Source organism: Squalius cephalus, assembly GCF_949319135.1.
Source record: "Squalius cephalus genome assembly, chromosome: 4".
Lineage (NCBI taxonomy): Eukaryota > Metazoa > Chordata > Actinopteri > Cypriniformes > Leuciscidae > Squalius > Squalius cephalus.
Genome location: NC_137125.1, coordinates 47,967,342 through 47,985,868, shown reverse-complemented (window position 1 = coordinate 47,985,868; position 18,527 = coordinate 47,967,342). Strand labels below are relative to the sequence as shown.

The following is an 18,527-nucleotide window of genomic DNA, read 5'->3' as shown; positions in this document are numbered from 1 at the left end:
AAGGTGGTAGTTCTTTAGATGTGCACCTTTAAAGTCAACTAGTCAAATTGGATCTCGCCAGAATGAGAAAGTACTTTCCAGCTTCATATATATAGATATGTTATTTTTGTGTTTGCACAGGTGTGCATCTCATAGAGGTGCTATATGATGACGTACCTGTCCCCAAGAGCCCGTTTAGGGTGGCGGTGACTGAAGGTTGTGATCCCAGCCGTGTACGTGCTTACGGTCCTGGTCTGGAAGAGGGTCTGGTCAACAAATCCAACCGCTTCACTGTTGAGACCAGGTACATATTCCTATGAACGTCCTTTGAACATGAACATGAAGGGCTAATTTGGAAAAACCAAGTCTGATGTGTCAGTATGAAATACATACCGTAAAAGATTTTAAAACCAAATTGTGCATGTTGAATAGTTACTTACTCTAAGGTAGTAAGGTGGTCACCGGTAGCGAGACACTGCAGTAATATCAGTAGGAATCTGCACAATCTGAAGTTTCACATGAGGGAGAAAAAGTTTCCCATGCAGATTTCGATGTTCCAGTTGGTCATGCAAATTTTCTGCGCTACTCTGACCAACAGAAATCTGTTTGATTTTAAAGTGTCTCCTGTGTAAACTGTGCTGCACACATCATAATGACAATAACATTTTCTGAAATATCGCTAATGTGACCGCTGAAATACCTTCTATGTCCTATCATTTTAATGATGGAAAATTAAACAGCATACACTATATCAGGGTTCCTCAAATCCAGCCCTGGAGGGCCACTGTCCTGCAGAGTTTAGCTCAACCATGATCAAACTCACTTACCTGGAATTTTATAGTAACTTTGAAGACCCTGACTGGCTTGTTCAGGTGTGCTTGATTAGGGTTGGAACTAAACTCTTCAGGTCAGTGGCCCTCCAGGACTGGATTTGAGGAACCATGCACTATATGAATAGTTTTGCTGTGAAAATCTTTAATACTTGTCTGTATTGTCCTCTCTTTCAGGGGTGCTGGCACAGGTGGTCTTGGATTGGCCATTGAGGGTCCATCAGAAGCTAAGATGTCTTGTAAAGACAACAAAGATGGCAGCTGTAGTGTGGAGTATATTCCTTTCACTCCTGGGGAATATGATGTCAACATCACTTTCGGAGGCCTGCCTATCCCAGGTATGATGTAATGTCCTTCTGTCTAATTCATTCCATGGTTTGTTTCTGAGTGAACTCAACACATTAATTAGACATTGACATTGAATTTCAGCAGTTAGAGAACATGAGAGCGCTGAAGTGTTGATTAAGACATTTAGAAGCAAATAATCATGACATTTTGATTTAAAGCTCGAGTATTTCATACCTCAGAGTCTGTTTGGTCATTTTATGAAGAAAAACTGTAACTGTATAATTTCTGTGGGTGTTTAGGTAGCCCATTCAGGGTGCCTGTGAGGGAGCTGGTGGACCCTAGTAAGGTGAAGTGTTCTGGTCCTGGTCTGGGGAGTGGAGTAAGAGCCCACGTCCCCCAGACCTTCACTGTGGACTGCAGCAAGGCTGGAGTCGCCCCACTGGAGGTGCTGCTGTATGGACCTACAGGTGAAAATAAACTGGAAAAACACACAACGTGTTTGGACAAGGTCCTTTAAGTATATACGTGCTTCAATTTAGCTTTTAGAAATTGAATTACTAGAATGCCTAGAAAATTGACTTCTCAGGATTCCCCTCTCAGGATTTCTTCTGTTGCCATTTTCAAAACATTCGGTGGCAATTGACTTGTTCTTGAACTGTTAAATGTCCAGAGTTTGAATTTAATAAATAGCTTTTATCAATGTGGGGCATGTATTACATCCAAGAAACATTTAGTATTGTTCAATACCGCTCAAAAGTTTCTTTTATGATTAATACATAAGGATGCATTACATTGATCAAAAATGACAGTAAATACATTTAAAAAATAATATTTTAAATAAATGCTGAATATATTGAAAAAGAAAAGATCTATTGCAGTTTCTATCACATTAAGCAGCACAACAGTTTTCAGCATTGATAATTATAAGAAATGTTGCTTGAGAAGCAAATCAGCGTATTAGAATGATTTTTGAAGGATCATGTGACACTGAAGACTGGGGAAATGATGCTGAAAATTCAGCTTTGCCATCACAGGCATAAATTAGATTTTAAAATATATTAATATATTAAAATACATTTCCTTAGATAAAACAGTTCTCATAAATTGTAATAATATGCCACAATATTACTGTTTTTACTGTATTTTTGATCAAATAAAAAAAACAAAAACCTCATTGACCCCAAACTTTTGAACGGTAGTCAATATTGAAAGATAAATATTAAACTGATAAAGTTAAAGAGCACAAACAAGCATCAGAGAGGTAAACTGTGTTATTTTTCTAGGGATGACAGAGCCGGTGAATATCACAGACAACGGTGATGGCACCCACACAGTGATCTACACTCCTGCTAAAGATGGGCCGTACACTGTCTGTGTCAAGTATGCAGACCAAGAAGTGCCACGCAGGTGAGCGGGCTGCTTAAAGTATTAATAAAGTCTTAATATTAATGACATGATGTGTGGTATGACCAAACATAAGCAAACTTCAGTGCTGGTTTCGAAATTAGAAGAGCACTTCGAAATAAAGGAAGTATGTGATCATTGCATATGTCTGTTCCTCTATTTTCCCCTTTTCAGTCCATTTAAGATCAAGGTTTTGCCCGCTCATGATGCCAGTAAAGTCCGTGCCAGCGGTCCCGGCCTAAATGCTTCCGGGGTGCCAGCCAGCCTGCCGGTGGAGTTCACCATTGATGCCCGTGATGCAGGGGAGGGTCTTCTCACCGTACAGATACTGGTGAGTGACATCAGCACTCGCTCAGGCCTCTTTTTTGAGATGTTTTAAGACAAGAAGGTTTCCCTTGATGATCACTTGTGCTTTAAAAGCCAATGTCCTGCCCTCCGCTTCCCTCTGCCCTGACCTCTGACCTCTTCCCTGCTGTCGCTGTAGGGTCCGGATGGTTGCAGGCAAGAGGCCTCTGTGTATGTGGAGGACTGGGGTAGGAGGGTATGGGAGAACCACATTGTAAAGGGCACCATCCCCTTCCATATTCTTAGGAAAGGATGTGTAAGGCGGCCCCTCCTTTCAGCCTCCTCTTGTTGTTATAACTCACCGTGTCTGGCGTCTCTCCCATCAGCCTTGGGCCCCTAAGCTGTACACCCTACCCCAGTTCCCCTGCTCCTTTGACTGCTTTTTTCCCTTTAGTTATTCCCTAGTTTTTCCTTAGTTATTCCCTAGTTCCTTGTTTCATATTTGTTCCCTAATAATGGGAACAATTGGGAATAATCTATCTATCTATCTATCTATCTATCTATCTATCTATCTATCTATCTATCTATCTATCTATCTATCTATCTATCTATCTATCTATCTATCTATCTATCTATCTATCTTGTGTCCTCTCGGTTCATGCATACCACATTCAATGACAATTAAAAGCAAGAAGTAACTTGGGAATTGTCATTTCTTGAGGATGATCCTTGTTTTTTATAATCATACTACTTCCCATTCTAAAATGGAAGGGAGAAAACTTCACTTCAACCAAAACGGGTGTTTCCAAACCGCACACGAGGGCGTCTATGGATGTGAGAGTGAACCTTTCTCCCAGGGAGCCATACTTGATCATTTTGTGCCTGTCAAGGGGACCCTTAATGTTGCCCTCTAGTGGTCACTGTGGACTGACCTGTCATTAGATTTAGGCTAAACCCTACATGTGGTTTTCCACTACATGACTAACAGTCAGAAATGCTTGATCTGTAATATGAATGAGTAATATTGCCTTGTTGAATATTTGCTACTTTTATTTTAGCAACTACTCAAAAATTAATAGAAAAGAGGATTTCCTACGAATATATACTCATTCGCATGAACGCACTTTGACAACTCATTCCTTTTGCAGGACCCAGAAGGAAAGCCAAAGAAAGCCAATATTCGGGATAACAGAGATGGAACGTACACCGTATCCTATGTCCCGGATATGACAGGGCGCTACACTATTACAATCAAATATGGCGGGGATGAGATTCCATACTCCCCCTACCGCATCCATGCACTGCCCAGTGGAGATGCCAGCAAATGCCTTGTGACAGGTCAGTTATAGATGTCTGTGTCACACCCCTTTCTGGCCTTTTATAGTGATGTATTGCTGTTCATTACTGTTATTATTAGTGTCTTGTGGTCTATTGCTTTATAAAAATGCAATCTCAGCACTAGTTGGTTTATTTTTAAGACCGAGCATCTTATGCACACCTTTATGATCATGAATTATAACAAATCTTTCTGTTTATGTGTAGTGTCGATTGGGGGACACGGACTGGGTGAGTTACCTCTCTCGATCTTTGCCAGCCTTTTATCTGGGATCAGTTTAGGCCACTCTTTTTCATTGAGATGTAAGGCATAATGTGGCCCCATTTGAATTCGCTCCATAACTGTGTCTCTGTCTGATTGGAGTAGAAAATTTTATTGTAATTGGTGTAAAAAATGTATTGTAATCTTGATATAATTGTATTATATATCTTAATATAGTTTAATATAATTGCTTTTTGGCTGTACCATGGTCAGGCTCAGGGCTCGGACCCACCATTCAAATTGGCGAGGAGACCGTTATCACTGTGGATGCAAAGGCTGCTGGGAAGGGGAAGGTCACCTGCAAAGTGTCAACTCCAGATGGGGCGGAGCTAGACGTGGATGTGGTGGAGAATGCGGACGGAACATTTGATATCTATTATACTGCTCCAGAACCTGGGAAATACGTCATCACCATTCGCTTTGGAGGAGAGCACATTCCCAACAGTCCCTTCCATGTGGTGGTAAGCACCTCTGTATTATGTATCTGCATTATGATTTTTGCATTTTATAATATAATACTACATATTTTGTATATGTTTGTGTACAGTACGTACACTACCGTTCAAAAGTTTGAGGTCAGTAAGATTTTTGTAATGTTAAGTCTGTTATGCTCACCAAGGATGCATTTATTTGATCATATTCCATGATTCTTTGAACAGAAAGCTTAAAAGAACAGCATTTATTTGAAATAGTAATCTTTTGCAACAATATAAATGTTTGTACTGTCATTTTTGATCATTTTATTGTGTCCTTGCTGATAAAAGTTTTAATATCTTTCAAAAAAAGAAACCTTACTGACCCTGTACCTTTTTTTTTTACCCAGACGATCATAAATAATTCCAAAATATGGCTACAGTGCATGGTGTGTTTTTACAAAATAATCATTCTCCCAAATAGAAACTTTTATTGTACTTCATTCATTGAGAATGAATTTAACTTAGCAATTCAATTCCAGTTCAGTGGGTCGAATTGAATTAGCTGCATGCAAATGTGTGTTCTGTGAAGCCCTAAACATGTGACCACCTCCTTCTCCAGGCATCTGATACCATCCCTATAATTGAGGAACCCTGTGATAAACTGCAGTTACAGCAGCCCTACGCCCCCTACAAGGGTTACACCCCTCACTGGGTACACACCACCCGTAGCCATCAGATAACATCCTAAATGCTTTCTGCTCCTCAGCCTTTATCATTATACCTTTTCATTTCCTCCATCTTTGCAAAAATTTCCATGAGCTTTGCTGCTGACATCTGTTTAAAAAGTTATTAAAACGGCTAGTTGGCTGATCATGCATTCGTAGAGTTAATGAATTGGTTGTTGATCTCCCATTGCAGAGACGGTGTTTTGCACAAGTCTCTTTTATTTGGCTTTGTAGCTGCTGCTTTTATTTCATCTATTGCAGCTCAACCAGTCAGGCCCTTGTCTGTTTTTCTTTCTTTTTTTCAGTCATTAATCCTTTGCATGCACTTTCTAATCACTATCCTCAGTTAGCAGTGCAGTGATGCTGAAATCTCTTTCTCCTCCAGGCCACTGAGGAACCAGTCACTGCAGTGGATGCCATGGAGCCAATGCTCCGCCCATTCAATCTTGTCATTCCATTTACTGTGCAAAAGGGGGAGATTACAGGTATTAACACTTATTAATTAATAAAATAATTCATTAATAAAAATAACTAAGTAATAATTTATTAATAAACAAATAGATAATCATTAGAGGTTCTTGCAAAGGCAAAACTATTTTAACAAACCTTTTTTGACCCTGGGCCAGTAAGCAACACCCTGATAACCAACCTCTTGTGAAAGTACACTGTTGTGAAAGTATGCTGTTTTAAAAGAGTATTTATTATAGAAATAAAAGATTTTACTTAAGCGCGAACTGAATGTAATGTTTTCAGACACTTAATTGCATGGGTTTTTTTTTATACAAAAGCATGACGAAAGCATTATTAAAACATAGTGATTTAAAGTAAACCATTACAAAGTGCACTTTTTAAAAGTGTACTTAATGTGTTAAGAAGCATAATCATGAAAGTACACTTATGTGGCCTTTTAATTCAATAATATTATATTGTCTGCAACTGCAAGTAGAGTAAAAAAAAAAAAAATACTGTATGTTCAGGATTTTAAGTACACTACACGTGCACATTCGTTACAATCAATACACAATTCTGTCTTTTTCCAGGTGAGGTACGTATGCCTTCTGGTAAGACCGCCCGTCCCAACATCACTGATAACAAGGACGGGACGGTGACAGTCAAATACGCCCCCACCGAGAAGGGCCTGCATGAGATGGACATCAAATATGACGGGAATCACATACCAGGTACCCAAACAATCAGACATTTTCATTAAAATCGGGAAATGTAATAGTTATGTTATCATTTGGTCTGTTAAATAATGTCTGTATTTGACATGGATCATCTGGAAACATGAAGTGACACTCTTTTAATGTCTTTCTACAGGAAGTCCACTGCAGTTCTATGTAGATGCCATTAACAGTGGGCATGTGAATGCACACGGCCCTGGTCTGAGTCACGGCATGGTGAACAAATCTGCCACCTTCACGATCGTCACTAAGGACGCTGGAGAAGGTAACACACAAACCAAGCCTGGCAGCCTCACAGTCGCATTGCATTAGTCTCACTATCCACATCTTGACTATTCTCCACATCTTTGACTATTCTCATCTTCTCTCAGGAGGTCTGTCTTTGGCAGTGGAGGGCCCCTCTAAGGCAGAGATCAGCTGTAAGGATAATAAAGATGGCACCTGCACTGTGTCCTACCTGCCAACGGCCCCAGGAGACTACAACATAATCGTCAAGTTTGATGACAAGCACATTGCTGGAAGCCCCTTTACAGCCAAGATCACAGGTTGGTGTTTGCGTGTGCCCAAATATGGCTATGAGTGAGAGAGAGAGGATGAACAAGAGAGGGCAAAGTTATGTCTCTCCATTATGTCTGTGAATCACTAAATTAGCTGGCGTGTGTATTTATGTGTGTGCGCATGCCATCACACCTGGAGAATTTAACCACATCTGTAAAATGCTTCTAAAAGTAGTAGGCAGAATTTTTAGAAACAGGAAGCAGCTGTTTCCCCCCTCCTCCAGTCTCACTCTCACTTTGCCCCTCAATTTCTCTCTGTGACGGAACTGGGGTTGCACCCGCACAAAGAATGCTTATTTTAATAATTGGATCATATTTTCTATTTATAATAAATAAATAAACAAGAACTACTTTCAAAAGTTTGGGGTCGGTAAGATTTTTGAAAGAAGCCTCTCATGCTCACCAAGGCTTCATTTATTTGATCAAAAACACAGTAAAAACATTAATACTGTTAAATATATATATATTTTTTTGCATTTTAATATGTTTTAAAATGGAATTTATTCATGTGATGGCAAAGCAGAATTTTTTTATGTATTAATCATTATAATATGCTGTTTTGAAAAGAAATTCAACTTTATGAGTTGGAGTACATATAATTATTATTATTTTTCTTTTACAATTTGTGTCTTTACTGTCACTTTTTATAATATTTTTTATAATATTACATATCTTTTTAGTTTTTTTTTTTTTTTACATTTTATAAAAAATGTTTTGTATGTTTTATTTTATAAATAAATGTATGTTTAAATATATATACACCAAGGCTGCATTTATTTGATCAAACCCCCCCCCCCAAAAAAAACAGTATTATTGTGAAATATTATGACAATTTAAAATTACTGTTTTCTATTTTAATATATTTTAAAATGTAATTTATTCCTCAGATGAAAGCTGAATTTTCAACATCATTACTCAAGTCTTCAGTATCACATGATCCTTCAGAAATCATTCTAATATGCTGATTTTATGCTCAAAAAACATTCATTATTATTTTCAATGTTGAAAACAGTTGTGTAATTTTTTTTTTCAAAATTCTTTGATGAATAGAAAGTTCAAAAGAACAGTATTTATTTAAAATAGAATATTTTCTAACATTATAAATGTCTTTACTGTAATTTTTGATCAGTTTAACTCATCCTTGATGAATAAAAGAATTGATTTATTTTATTTCTTTCCCCCAAAAATAAAATTAAAATTCTTACTGACCCCAAACTTTTGAAGGGTAGTGTTTAATGTTACAAAAGCTTTCCATTTCAGATAAATGCTGTTCTTTTGAACTTTCTATTCAAAACTGTTTTCAACATTGATAATAATCATAAATGTTTCTTGAGCATCAAATCATCATATTAGAATAATTTCTGAAGGATCATGTGACACTGAAGACTGAAGTAATGATGCTGAAAATTCAGCTTTGATGACAGGAATAAATTACACTTAACTATATATTCACATAGAAAACAGCTGTTTTAAATTGTAATAATATTTCACAATATGACTGTTTTTGTTTGTATTTTTAATCAAATAAATGTAGCCTTGGTGAGCAGAAGATACTTCTTTTAAAAACATTAAAAATCTTACAGATCTAAAACTTTTGACCGGTAGTGTATATATATATATATATATTTATTAAAAGTTACTATTGATTATGGCTTCTCACTTTATTCTCTCACATTCTTGATAAAGGCGATGACTCCATGAGGACTTCTCAGCTGAACGTTGGCACGGCCACAGACGTGTCTCTGAAGATCACAGAGACGGACCTGAGCTCCCTGACCGCGACTATCAGAGCCCCATCTGGCAACGAGGAGCCCTGCCTGCTGAAGAGACTGCCAAACAGACACATCGGTAAGTCACTCATCAAGCCTGCCAGCACCTACCTGCGTCATGACTGAACTGATAAAGCAACCTGTACAAAAGCCAGATCATATTATGTTTAGGCAGGACATGTTGAAGGGCCATAAACCATGATTTGCAGGTAGTATTAGTGGGAAGGGCATTCTTTTTCTAGACAGCATTTAATTGGACAAATGTTTATGTACACTCCTGCAAATAAGATTAACTAATATTTAGGTCTGTTTTTCCAGAAGGGAAAGACTGCCAATGTAATTATAACACTTTCAGAAACTAGACTAATTTTTGGAGTTTCCCAAAACAAGAAAGTACTGTATGAGTCCTCTGAAACACTGAAACTTTCTGATCTAGTGATGCCTTAGGATTTGTCTCAAAAACGTTATTTGAGACTGAGAGCTCCTTCCTGTGATTTCAAAGAGAATCAACTATAAGCTCAGAAAAGGCTTTTGATGTAAAGCCAAAACCTGAGGCCTATCACTTTTGTTAGATATGATAGTGCTACCATAAAAAACTCTGATTAAACCTGAACAAAGACCTGTCCCATTGCTCTTTTCCTTAGGAATATCCTTCACTCCTAAGGAGGTGGGAGAGCATGTGGTCAGTGTTAAGAAGAATGGAAAACACGTGACCAACAGCCCATTCAAGATCATGGTGGGCCAGTCTGAGATTGGAGATGCCAGTAAAGTGAAGGTGTTTGGAAAAGGTCTGATTGAAGGACACACCTTTGAAGTGGCTGAGTTTATCGTGGACACCAGAAGTGCAGGTAAATGGTATTCTAGGTGTCCATTATGCACTTAGTCCCAAGGTACACTTCAGTTTTGACCCAAACGCTTAGTGTATGCGCACTTTCGAATGCATAGTCTTTAGGTTCACTGAAAAGTTGAGCTACTTTTGCGCACCGTATTGAAACATGCATAAATCCCACTTGATCTGTACATTAGGTTATGGAGGTCTGGGTCTGTCTATCGAGGGGCCAAGCAAAGTTGACATTAATTGTTCGGATGTAGAAGACGGAACATGCAAAGTGACCTACTGCCCAACCGAACCCGGAACATACATCATCAACATCAAATTCGCAGACCAACACGTGCCAGGTACTGCACAGACCTCAAACATGCATGCTTTCTGAGGTGGGCGACTCTCAAACTCTTCATGTCGTTCCACAGGAAGTCCATTTACAGTGAAGGTTCTGGGCGAGGGACGAATGAAGGAGAGTATTACCAGAAAGAGGCAGGCGCCCTCTATCTCCACGGTGGGCAGCACTTGCGACCTCAACCTCAAGATTCCAGGTGAGCAGAAAAGGAATGAGATGCTAGGGAGGGTTGTCAAGTCTCGAGTCAAGTCTTTCTGAAATTGCATAATGCCTTGTTGGTACTACATTTGGTTTGATTATTAGTTCACGACTGTTAAACTAATGTTTTGTATAGTATGAATATGGGTCGTAAGAATGAAATTTGGACATACTACATCCACCATGTTGTCACTGTCATGTGACCTACCAGCGTCAGTTGCGTTGCTTCACAGCCACACACATCTCTTTTACTGTGGCCTCATGGGATAGTGAAGTGTTCATTAGATACACTTCAGAATCGGAAGTAGTAGGTCATGCGGGTACTTTTCGCTTACTGTCCTATGAATTCGGACATAAAACTTGTCTCACACCTATGTTCTGTTTTATGCCTACTATGTAGTTGGGAAGTAGGCATATTCGGACACAGGGTTTGTCTCCTTTCCCACCTGTTTCTCACTGACTCCCACTGTCATGCCACTTCCTGTCTCTCGAATCAGAGCGGTTCCGTTTGAAACTGTATAGACCTTATGTAGCCCCGCCCCTTTTCAGCGCTGCGCTCATTGTCTTTTTCGCTTCCAGTCTGTATTTTCACAGCAATTCTGCGTGTTTATTAATGAACGGCTCGTTTTAAAATATTCCCGGTCGATTGACATTTGTTAAGTCATCTGCTTTAAACATCATGATAACTTTCGTTAACTTTACATTAGGTAAATCCACTTCAAAAACTAATTACTCCTGGACAACAATGCCATAGAAATATACAGAGTGAAGTTAAAAGACAATATTCTAAAGATGGCGGCGCCCTCGTTTCTCTGGCGCATAAGGTCTATAGAATTTAATTTAAGATGTTTTGATTTTAAGAATACGGAATTTGTTTCCATTCTACTCGGAAGCTTGCATTTCCTGTTTCTCTTTTTTTCATTGCTTCCCTCCTTCTTCCTTCTCCTCTTTCCTTTTTCCTCTGTCTCCCGGGTTCCTCGCCTGTAGGGAACTGGTTTCAGATGGTGACGGCTCAAGAGCGACTCACCCGTACCTTCACCCGCAGCAGCCACACCTACACACGCACAGAACGCACAGAGATCAGCAAGACCCATGCAGGCGAGACCAAGAGAGAAGTGCGGGTGGAAGAGAGCACCCAGGTGGGGGGCGACCCCTTCAGGAACGTATTCGGTGGATTTCTGGGCAGGGAGAGCCTGGGACCCTTCAGCAGCGGCCAGGGCCGACAATCAGAGGGTGTGTGCATGTGTGTGTGTGTGTGTTGATTGCTGGTTAAAGGGAACTTTTTCCTTTTTACCCGCCTGAAATGACAGATTTGAGGGTGAGTAATTGATAACAGAATTTGTTTTTGAGCGAACTATCCCTTTAAGTTTTACAGCTCTTACAAGTTTCAGTTTGTGTTATTGTGTATGTGTGTGTGATGAAGTCATGGCATGTGTGTGTTTATGGGGTTTTTGAGCGGGAGTGAACGCACTCTTTCCACTGCAGACATTTATGACAGGAGAACCGAGCTGGAAAATCTGAGCAGCCGTCAGCTCTGTGGCCAGCTCAGCCAAAACATCTTCTTTTATAGAAGAAATGCCTGACATTTTATGTGGAATGGTTTATACGTGTGCCTGTCTCTTTTCCCTTCTCTCCCTCTCTTTCTCATACACTCAACGCCGTCCCTCTTTCTCTCTCAGGTGAATCAGGCACACAGGAGATGACCGCACAGGTGACGAGTCCCAGCGGTAACACGGATGACGCTGAGATCGTAGAAGGAGAGGACAGCGCCTATAGTGTGCGCTTTGTGCCGAAGGAGATGGGCCCCCACACCGTCAATGTCAAATACAGGGGCCAGCATGTCCCCGGAAGCCCTTTCCAGTTCACTGTGGGGCCCCTTGGAGAGGGAGGGGCCCACAAGGTTCGGGCCGGTGGTACTGGACTGGACAGGGGTGTGGCTGGAGCTCCAGGTAAGAGACAGGAAGCATAAGTATAAGTATTGATATTGTTCATTAAAAACTATATTTAAAAAAATCTGTTAATTTATGTAACTCTGAAATAAAATAATATGTAGGGTTAGGTTAGGGATATTTAAATATAGTATTAGATTAAAAATGTACAAAAAAAAATCTAATTAGAGATGTCATCTTGGAAACTAACTGAAATAAAATAAATTGAAGCACTAAAAGTACTAAAACTGAAATAAAATTATAAAAAAATAACTTTTTTTAAAAAGCAAATAGCAAAATTGCTAAAAATTTAAATTTAAACTTTTAAATAAAAAAAGATATATAAAAACAAAACCTTATTGAAAATATTAATAAATACTACAATTTATATACGTATATACTATAAGTAATCCTAAAATAACACTGACAGGAAGTCAGGCACTGTTTATCTGGGATAGTGCGAACATTGCTTTAGACCACTGAGGTCTACCAGTTTTTTTTTGTTGTTGCCATTAGCAGAATTATTTTAAACCTTTTTTAATGTGTGATTTTTAGCTGAGTTTAGTATCTGGACTCGTGAGGCGGGTGCTGGTGGTTTGTCCATAGCGGTTGAGGGGCCCAGCAAAGCAGAGATTTCCTTCGAGGACAGGAAGGACGGTTCCTGTGGGGTGGCCTACGTAGTACAGGAGCCTGGTAAGTGATTTTCAAATACACAGATGTGTTTTACAATCTCTCATTCTCTCATTTCATTTATTTATTTCATTTCATTTCAGGTGACTATGAGGTGTCAATCAAATTTAACGATGAACATATCCCAGACAGCCCTTTCATCGTTCCCATTGCATCACTGTCAGATGACGCCCGCCTACTTACCATCACCAGCCTGCAGGTGAGCGACTCCAGATCAAACACACTCACGCAGAGAGGCCTCGTTATTCTCTGTAGCGGCAGGACAGGTGAGATTCAGGGACTCTTGAGAGCGGATGGCAGCTTATTTATCAACACACTCTTTGAGAGACTGTGAGAGCACTTGATGGAGAGCACAGAACAGCTTATCATAAGATGAGACAAGTGTACTTGCAGTTCCCTTCACGAAGGGAGCTTCTCAGGAAAGACAAAAGAGCATGGCGAAGTAGTTTTTATGTTGGCCGTTGTGAATGTGCTTGCTGAGAAAGACACATCTTTACATACTGTACTCAGCTTTGAAATGCTGAAGGTTAGATGAAATACTACGTCTGCCTGGCTCTCTCAGCAGGAGACGGGTCTGAAGGTGAACCAGGAGGCCTCGTTTGCGGTTCAGCTGAACGGAGCGAGAGGAGCGATTGATGCGAAGGTGCACACACCGTCTGGAGCAGTGGAGGAGTGTTACATCACTGAGCTAGACAATGGTGAGCATATGGGCACATACTCACGCATAGAAAAAGACAAGGGAATTATTTGATCTATAATTAATTATATGATTTTATGTATTTTTATTATTTTATTAAACATTTTTTATTATAGAATTGTATTATTATTAATATAATATAGTATTTTTTAAATATTATATATCATATATTATTTAATATTTTATTGTATTAGTTAAATATTTTATTTCATTACTTTGTATATTATTATTTATATATTATTTTTGCTTTATATATTATGATTGTTATTTACATTTATAGTATATAAATAATTATGCATTATGTAATATATAATGTTATCAAACAATTTGTATTATATTATTTTGTTATTTTTGTATTATTAATATGATTATATATTTTTTTGTTATATATTATTATTATTATTGTTATTATTATTTATATTATCTAAATATTTGTATACATTAACATTTAATATATTCTTTTTAAAATCCATTATTTTGTATTATTTTGTAATTTTATATATTATTCATGTTTTTCTTTTTCTTTTTTATTATTATGTTATATAAATATGTTATATTATATTAAACCATATTATGCTTTTAAAATTATATTGCATATTCTTATTATTATTATTATTTACATGTATAGTATATAAATATGTATGTATTATGTAATATATTATTTTATTTTGTACTATTATTTTTTATATTGTTTTTTTGTTATTATTTGTATTATTATTATTATTTATATTATCTTAATATATGTATACATTGCTTAATATATTATTATATAATATATTATTTTAAACATTAATTTTCATTATATTATTTTGTGTATTATTCAAGTTTTTTCTTATTTCTTATTATTATTATATTATATAAATATGTTATATTTTTTTATTTTGTGTATACAACAATAATAATAATAGTAATAATTATGCATTTTATTTATAATGTGTTTTTCTCATACCCAAAGCGCTACAAAAACTGAAAATTGAGGTAAAATAGAGAAATGCAGACATAATATAATACAAGGAAATACAATAAATACAGTAAAACAAACAATAATATAATGCAACACCCCACAAATTATGATCACTGTAATATTTAAAGACACACTAGAACTGATGTCAGTTTAGAGTATATGGATATAGATTGGATTTGAACTTATTCAGCATGGCATGCCTGTTTGTGCAGATAAACACGCCATACGGTTTATTCCACGGGAGAACGGCGTCCACTCCATCGATGTCCGTTTTAACGGGAGTCACATCCCAGGCAGTCCCTTCAAGATCCGTGTAGGGGAACCCGGCCAGGCGGGAGATCCAGGAATGGTGACTGCTTTTGGGCCCGGACTGGAGGGGGGAACTACAGGTATGACGCCAACCAACCAAGCAGCCAATCACGAGTGTTAAGACTCAAACGCACGTACATTCACTCAATACATCTCATCCTTCACAGGTGTACCCTCGGATTTCATTGTAAACACGTGTAACGCTGGGTCAGGAGCTCTGTCGGTTACCATTGACGGCCCATCGAAAGTGAAGATGGATTGTCAGGAATGTCCAGAAGGATACAAGGTCACATACACACCCATGGCTCCCGGCAGCTACCTCATCTCCATCAAATATGGAGGACCGCAGCATATTGTGGGCAGTCCCTTCAAAGCCAAAGTCTCTGGTGAGACATCACACACTACGCTAGACTATGCGTTTTTTGCTCTCTACGTACAGGACTGACACCGAGACAGGTGTGGTTACTCAGGACACATATCTGGAAGGTTGTCGGGAACTTTTTATGCATGGCATTCAAAAAAAGCTGCTTATAGCACCTTGAAATCAACACCGTGTCGCAAAAAAAACATTCAGCATATAATCTCTTTTACAGTGACTATGTTTAAGGTCAACTTTTTATGTATGAATTTAAAATGAATAGTTAATAATGAAACAATGAATAGTATTTTTTTTATCGAAACACTTATTGTCATGTTAGCTAATGCATTAAATGATCCTTTTGTAAAGTGTTACCAATATTGATGTCCATATGTGTGTATTATACACAGTGGATTTGAAACCACACAAGCTTACAAAACTATGAAAATGTGTGAAACTGTTTGCGTTTGACATGGTAATGATTTGAAGGGAAAACTACCAAATGGAACTCATCTTTCATGAAGCAAATCAATAAAAAGAAATTCACTCTTCCAGGCGCACGTCTGTCCGGCGGACACTCTCTACACGAAACGTCATCGGTTCTGGTGGAAACGGTGACGAAATCATCCTCGGTGGCCGGATCTTTCTCTACTCTGCCAAAGTTCTCGTCTGATGCCAGTAAGGTGGTCTCCAGGGGGGCCGGACTCTCCAAAGCCTTCATTGGCCAGAAGAACACCTTCACGGTGGACTGCAGTAAAGCAGGTACAGAACTTGTTCAAGCATTCATGCATGTATTTGTACATGATGCACATTTACAGATGACTTTTATTTTTGCAGGGACAAACATGTTAATGGTAGGAGTGCACGGGCCAAAGACTCCCTGTGAGGAAGTCTACGTCAAACACATGGGCAACAGAATGTACAATGTCACATACACAGTGAAGGAGAAAGGAGACTACATCCTCATAGTCAAATGGGGTGAAGAAATGGTGCCCGGAAGCCCTTTCCACGTCACAGTGCCTTAAAAGACTGTCTTTAGATCCTCTCCACTATGCAAAGACTCTACTGATCGTCCTGGGAAAGAGACGGGACTCACCGACAATGCCTTTTCATGACATATTAACTCACTGTGTTTTACAAATAATCAAGAAAACGTTCTATATCTGCATACGCTTTATCCAAAGTTCATTATGTGTTCATTTCACGCTCGGTCATGTATCTTAACTTTTTTTTTTAATGATGTTATTTTTAGATGTTGTGAGACTAGAGAATGTTTGAAGCAGAAGTGAATGATAAAATGGTTTTGCACTGCCCAGCAGTTGCTGTTTTGAAGATGCTACATGCTAAATCACGTCCACCCTGTTACCAGTCACGTTACTGTCCGGACCATTTACAGACTTAATTTAACAGCTGAGTTATTTAATCTTTTTTTTTTTTTTTATTATCTAATGCTAAATCTGGTCTTATTTTTATGATGGAATAACATCATTTAGTCTCTGAGTCTGGACTAGGTTTGCACCCGGTCCTCCTGATCAAGGGCTTAGTTTGAGCAGGGAAAGCCTGATATTTTAGTCCTAGTGGACTAGGTTTAGGCTCACACTGGGTCTAAACCGGTCCCGGGTGGCCCAGCACCCCTGCAGACTGGGTTGTGTGATTGGTTAGATGAGATTTTTTTTTTCTTTTTTACCAAACGGTGTAGCAAAAACCGTTCAGCATGTGAATGTTTGAAATCCCACAGTTTTTACAGTGACTATATTAAAGAGCAACATTTTATAGTGATTTTATATGGATGAATTTAAAATAGAAATGTATGGAGAAACACTAATTGTTTGATATTTTATTCTACTGTTTGGTAAAACTGTGCTGGCATATTAAAAGTTTAATTGATGATGCTCTGTTTATTGATGTCCATATTATATGACATGACATGACATGACATTATATTATATTATATTATATTATATTATATTATATTATATTATATTATATTATATTATATTATATTATATTATATTATATTATATGCATCTGTAGTTCCTGAACAGAATGTTACAGTCACCCTAAATATATAAATATATAGGCTATATGTTTTTTATAGACAAGTTAACAAGTTAAGTTAACCAAAATAATAAATAGAGATACAATATCATATCAACATGTGCCATATATTAATAAAACTAACAATAAGTAACGTTCAAAAGCATTTTCTCCATGACTGTAAGTCGTGTGTTTGTTTCATTCGCAGCCTCTAGAGGGCGATCTTACACTACTTCAATGCCAGGTGTAGTTAATGAGGTATTAGATAATTAGAGGCTCAGTCACTGCATGCTGGCCGGGAGAAAAGCTCTTTCAGGTCAGTGTTTGAGCTATACTGATTTAAAATAACAATATTTCCAATGAATCCCAGATAAATACATGAAAGATGTTTCAAATAAATAAGCACAGCAGTCTTTCTGTTATCAAGTGTATCTTGAGAGAGATGAGCTTCCTCTCAGTTCTCATCACTAACACACATGAAACATATCAGGAGGAAAGAGGCAAAGAAGAGTGGAATGGTGTTCCAACTGAGATTAATCAACCAATACACTCCGGGAATGTAACATTTCAGGGTCTGAAGTGTATCAAATATGTGTGTGGTGTAATGTGAAATGCTCAAATTATCAAGCTCTTGAGGTTTCTTTCCAGTTTAATGAGCAGAATATAAACGCATAACTTTGTTTTCCTGATTCTGATCTTGCCCCATAATTTGAATGTGTAATATTCCCAGCCTATATTCTGCTCTTCTATCATCATATCAGAGGCCAAATAAATATATATAAAAAGCTGGAATATGTCAGTCACTTTATAGGTATTGCTCGATTTGGGCTTTCATATTGATCGATGGCCATTTTGTTAATGCAGGAATCAATGTAACATGGATGCGAGGAAGAGGAGGATAAAGAGGATCGCAACCAACTACTTCCTCGGGAACGTTGGTTGAGTAAGATCCATTCATTGCTATCTTTGCTCATTCACAGGTGCGCGCTCTGGAGTACTTGATTCTGATTGGTCAATCGCGGTTTCCTGCGGTCAGATTTTTCTTACGTTTCCTAATGATTCTACTTTCACCTTCCACTCTCTCTTGTTTCGTACAAACGCAATTGCGCCATCTATCGAATGTAGTGAACATTA

General features: G+C 38.1%; 1 protein-coding gene across 10 annotated transcripts in view; it reads left to right on the top strand.

The window, feature by feature from the left end:
• flncb (filamin C, gamma b (actin binding protein 280)) overlaps positions 1 to 17,248 on the top strand; it is a 52,255-nt gene extending 35,007 nt beyond the window's left edge. For 2 of the 10 annotated variants that reach the window (XM_079868961.1, XM_079868957.1), the window contains 26 exons: positions 121 to 283; positions 987 to 1,147; positions 1,397 to 1,564; positions 2,381 to 2,504; positions 2,676 to 2,832; positions 3,935 to 4,124; positions 4,329 to 4,352; positions 4,597 to 4,844; positions 5,419 to 5,511; positions 5,910 to 6,009; positions 6,565 to 6,705; positions 6,845 to 6,973; positions 7,080 to 7,253; positions 8,952 to 9,113; positions 9,679 to 9,882; positions 10,061 to 10,213; positions 10,286 to 10,408; positions 11,398 to 11,643; positions 12,090 to 12,359; positions 12,894 to 13,031; positions 13,112 to 13,227; positions 13,594 to 13,726; positions 14,902 to 15,078; positions 15,166 to 15,384; positions 15,912 to 16,118; positions 16,194 to 17,248. In XM_079868961.1, coding sequence (XP_079725087.1) covers positions 121 to 283; positions 987 to 1,147; positions 1,397 to 1,564; positions 2,381 to 2,504; positions 2,676 to 2,832; positions 3,935 to 4,124; positions 4,329 to 4,352; positions 4,597 to 4,844; positions 5,419 to 5,511; positions 5,910 to 6,009; positions 6,565 to 6,705; positions 6,845 to 6,973; positions 7,080 to 7,253; positions 8,952 to 9,113; positions 9,679 to 9,882; positions 10,061 to 10,213; positions 10,286 to 10,408; positions 11,398 to 11,643; positions 12,090 to 12,359; positions 12,894 to 13,031; positions 13,112 to 13,227; positions 13,594 to 13,726; positions 14,902 to 15,078; positions 15,166 to 15,384; positions 15,912 to 16,118; positions 16,194 to 16,381 — 4,208 coding nt within the window. In that variant the 3' untranslated portion in view covers positions 16,382 to 17,248. Of the gene's footprint in view, positions 1 to 120; positions 284 to 986; positions 1,148 to 1,396; positions 1,565 to 2,380; positions 2,505 to 2,675; positions 2,833 to 3,934; positions 4,125 to 4,328; positions 4,353 to 4,596; positions 4,845 to 5,418; positions 5,512 to 5,909; positions 6,010 to 6,564; positions 6,706 to 6,844; positions 6,974 to 7,079; positions 7,254 to 8,951; positions 9,114 to 9,678; positions 9,883 to 10,060; positions 10,214 to 10,285; positions 10,409 to 11,397; positions 11,644 to 12,089; positions 12,360 to 12,893; positions 13,032 to 13,111; positions 13,228 to 13,590; positions 13,727 to 14,901; positions 15,079 to 15,165; positions 15,385 to 15,911; positions 16,119 to 16,193 lie in introns of all 10 variants that reach the window. The other 8 variants (XM_079868960.1, XM_079868955.1, XM_079868962.1 and 5 more) reach the window with 5 other exon arrangements.
• The last annotated feature ends 1,279 nt before the right edge of the window (positions 17,249 to 18,527 follow it).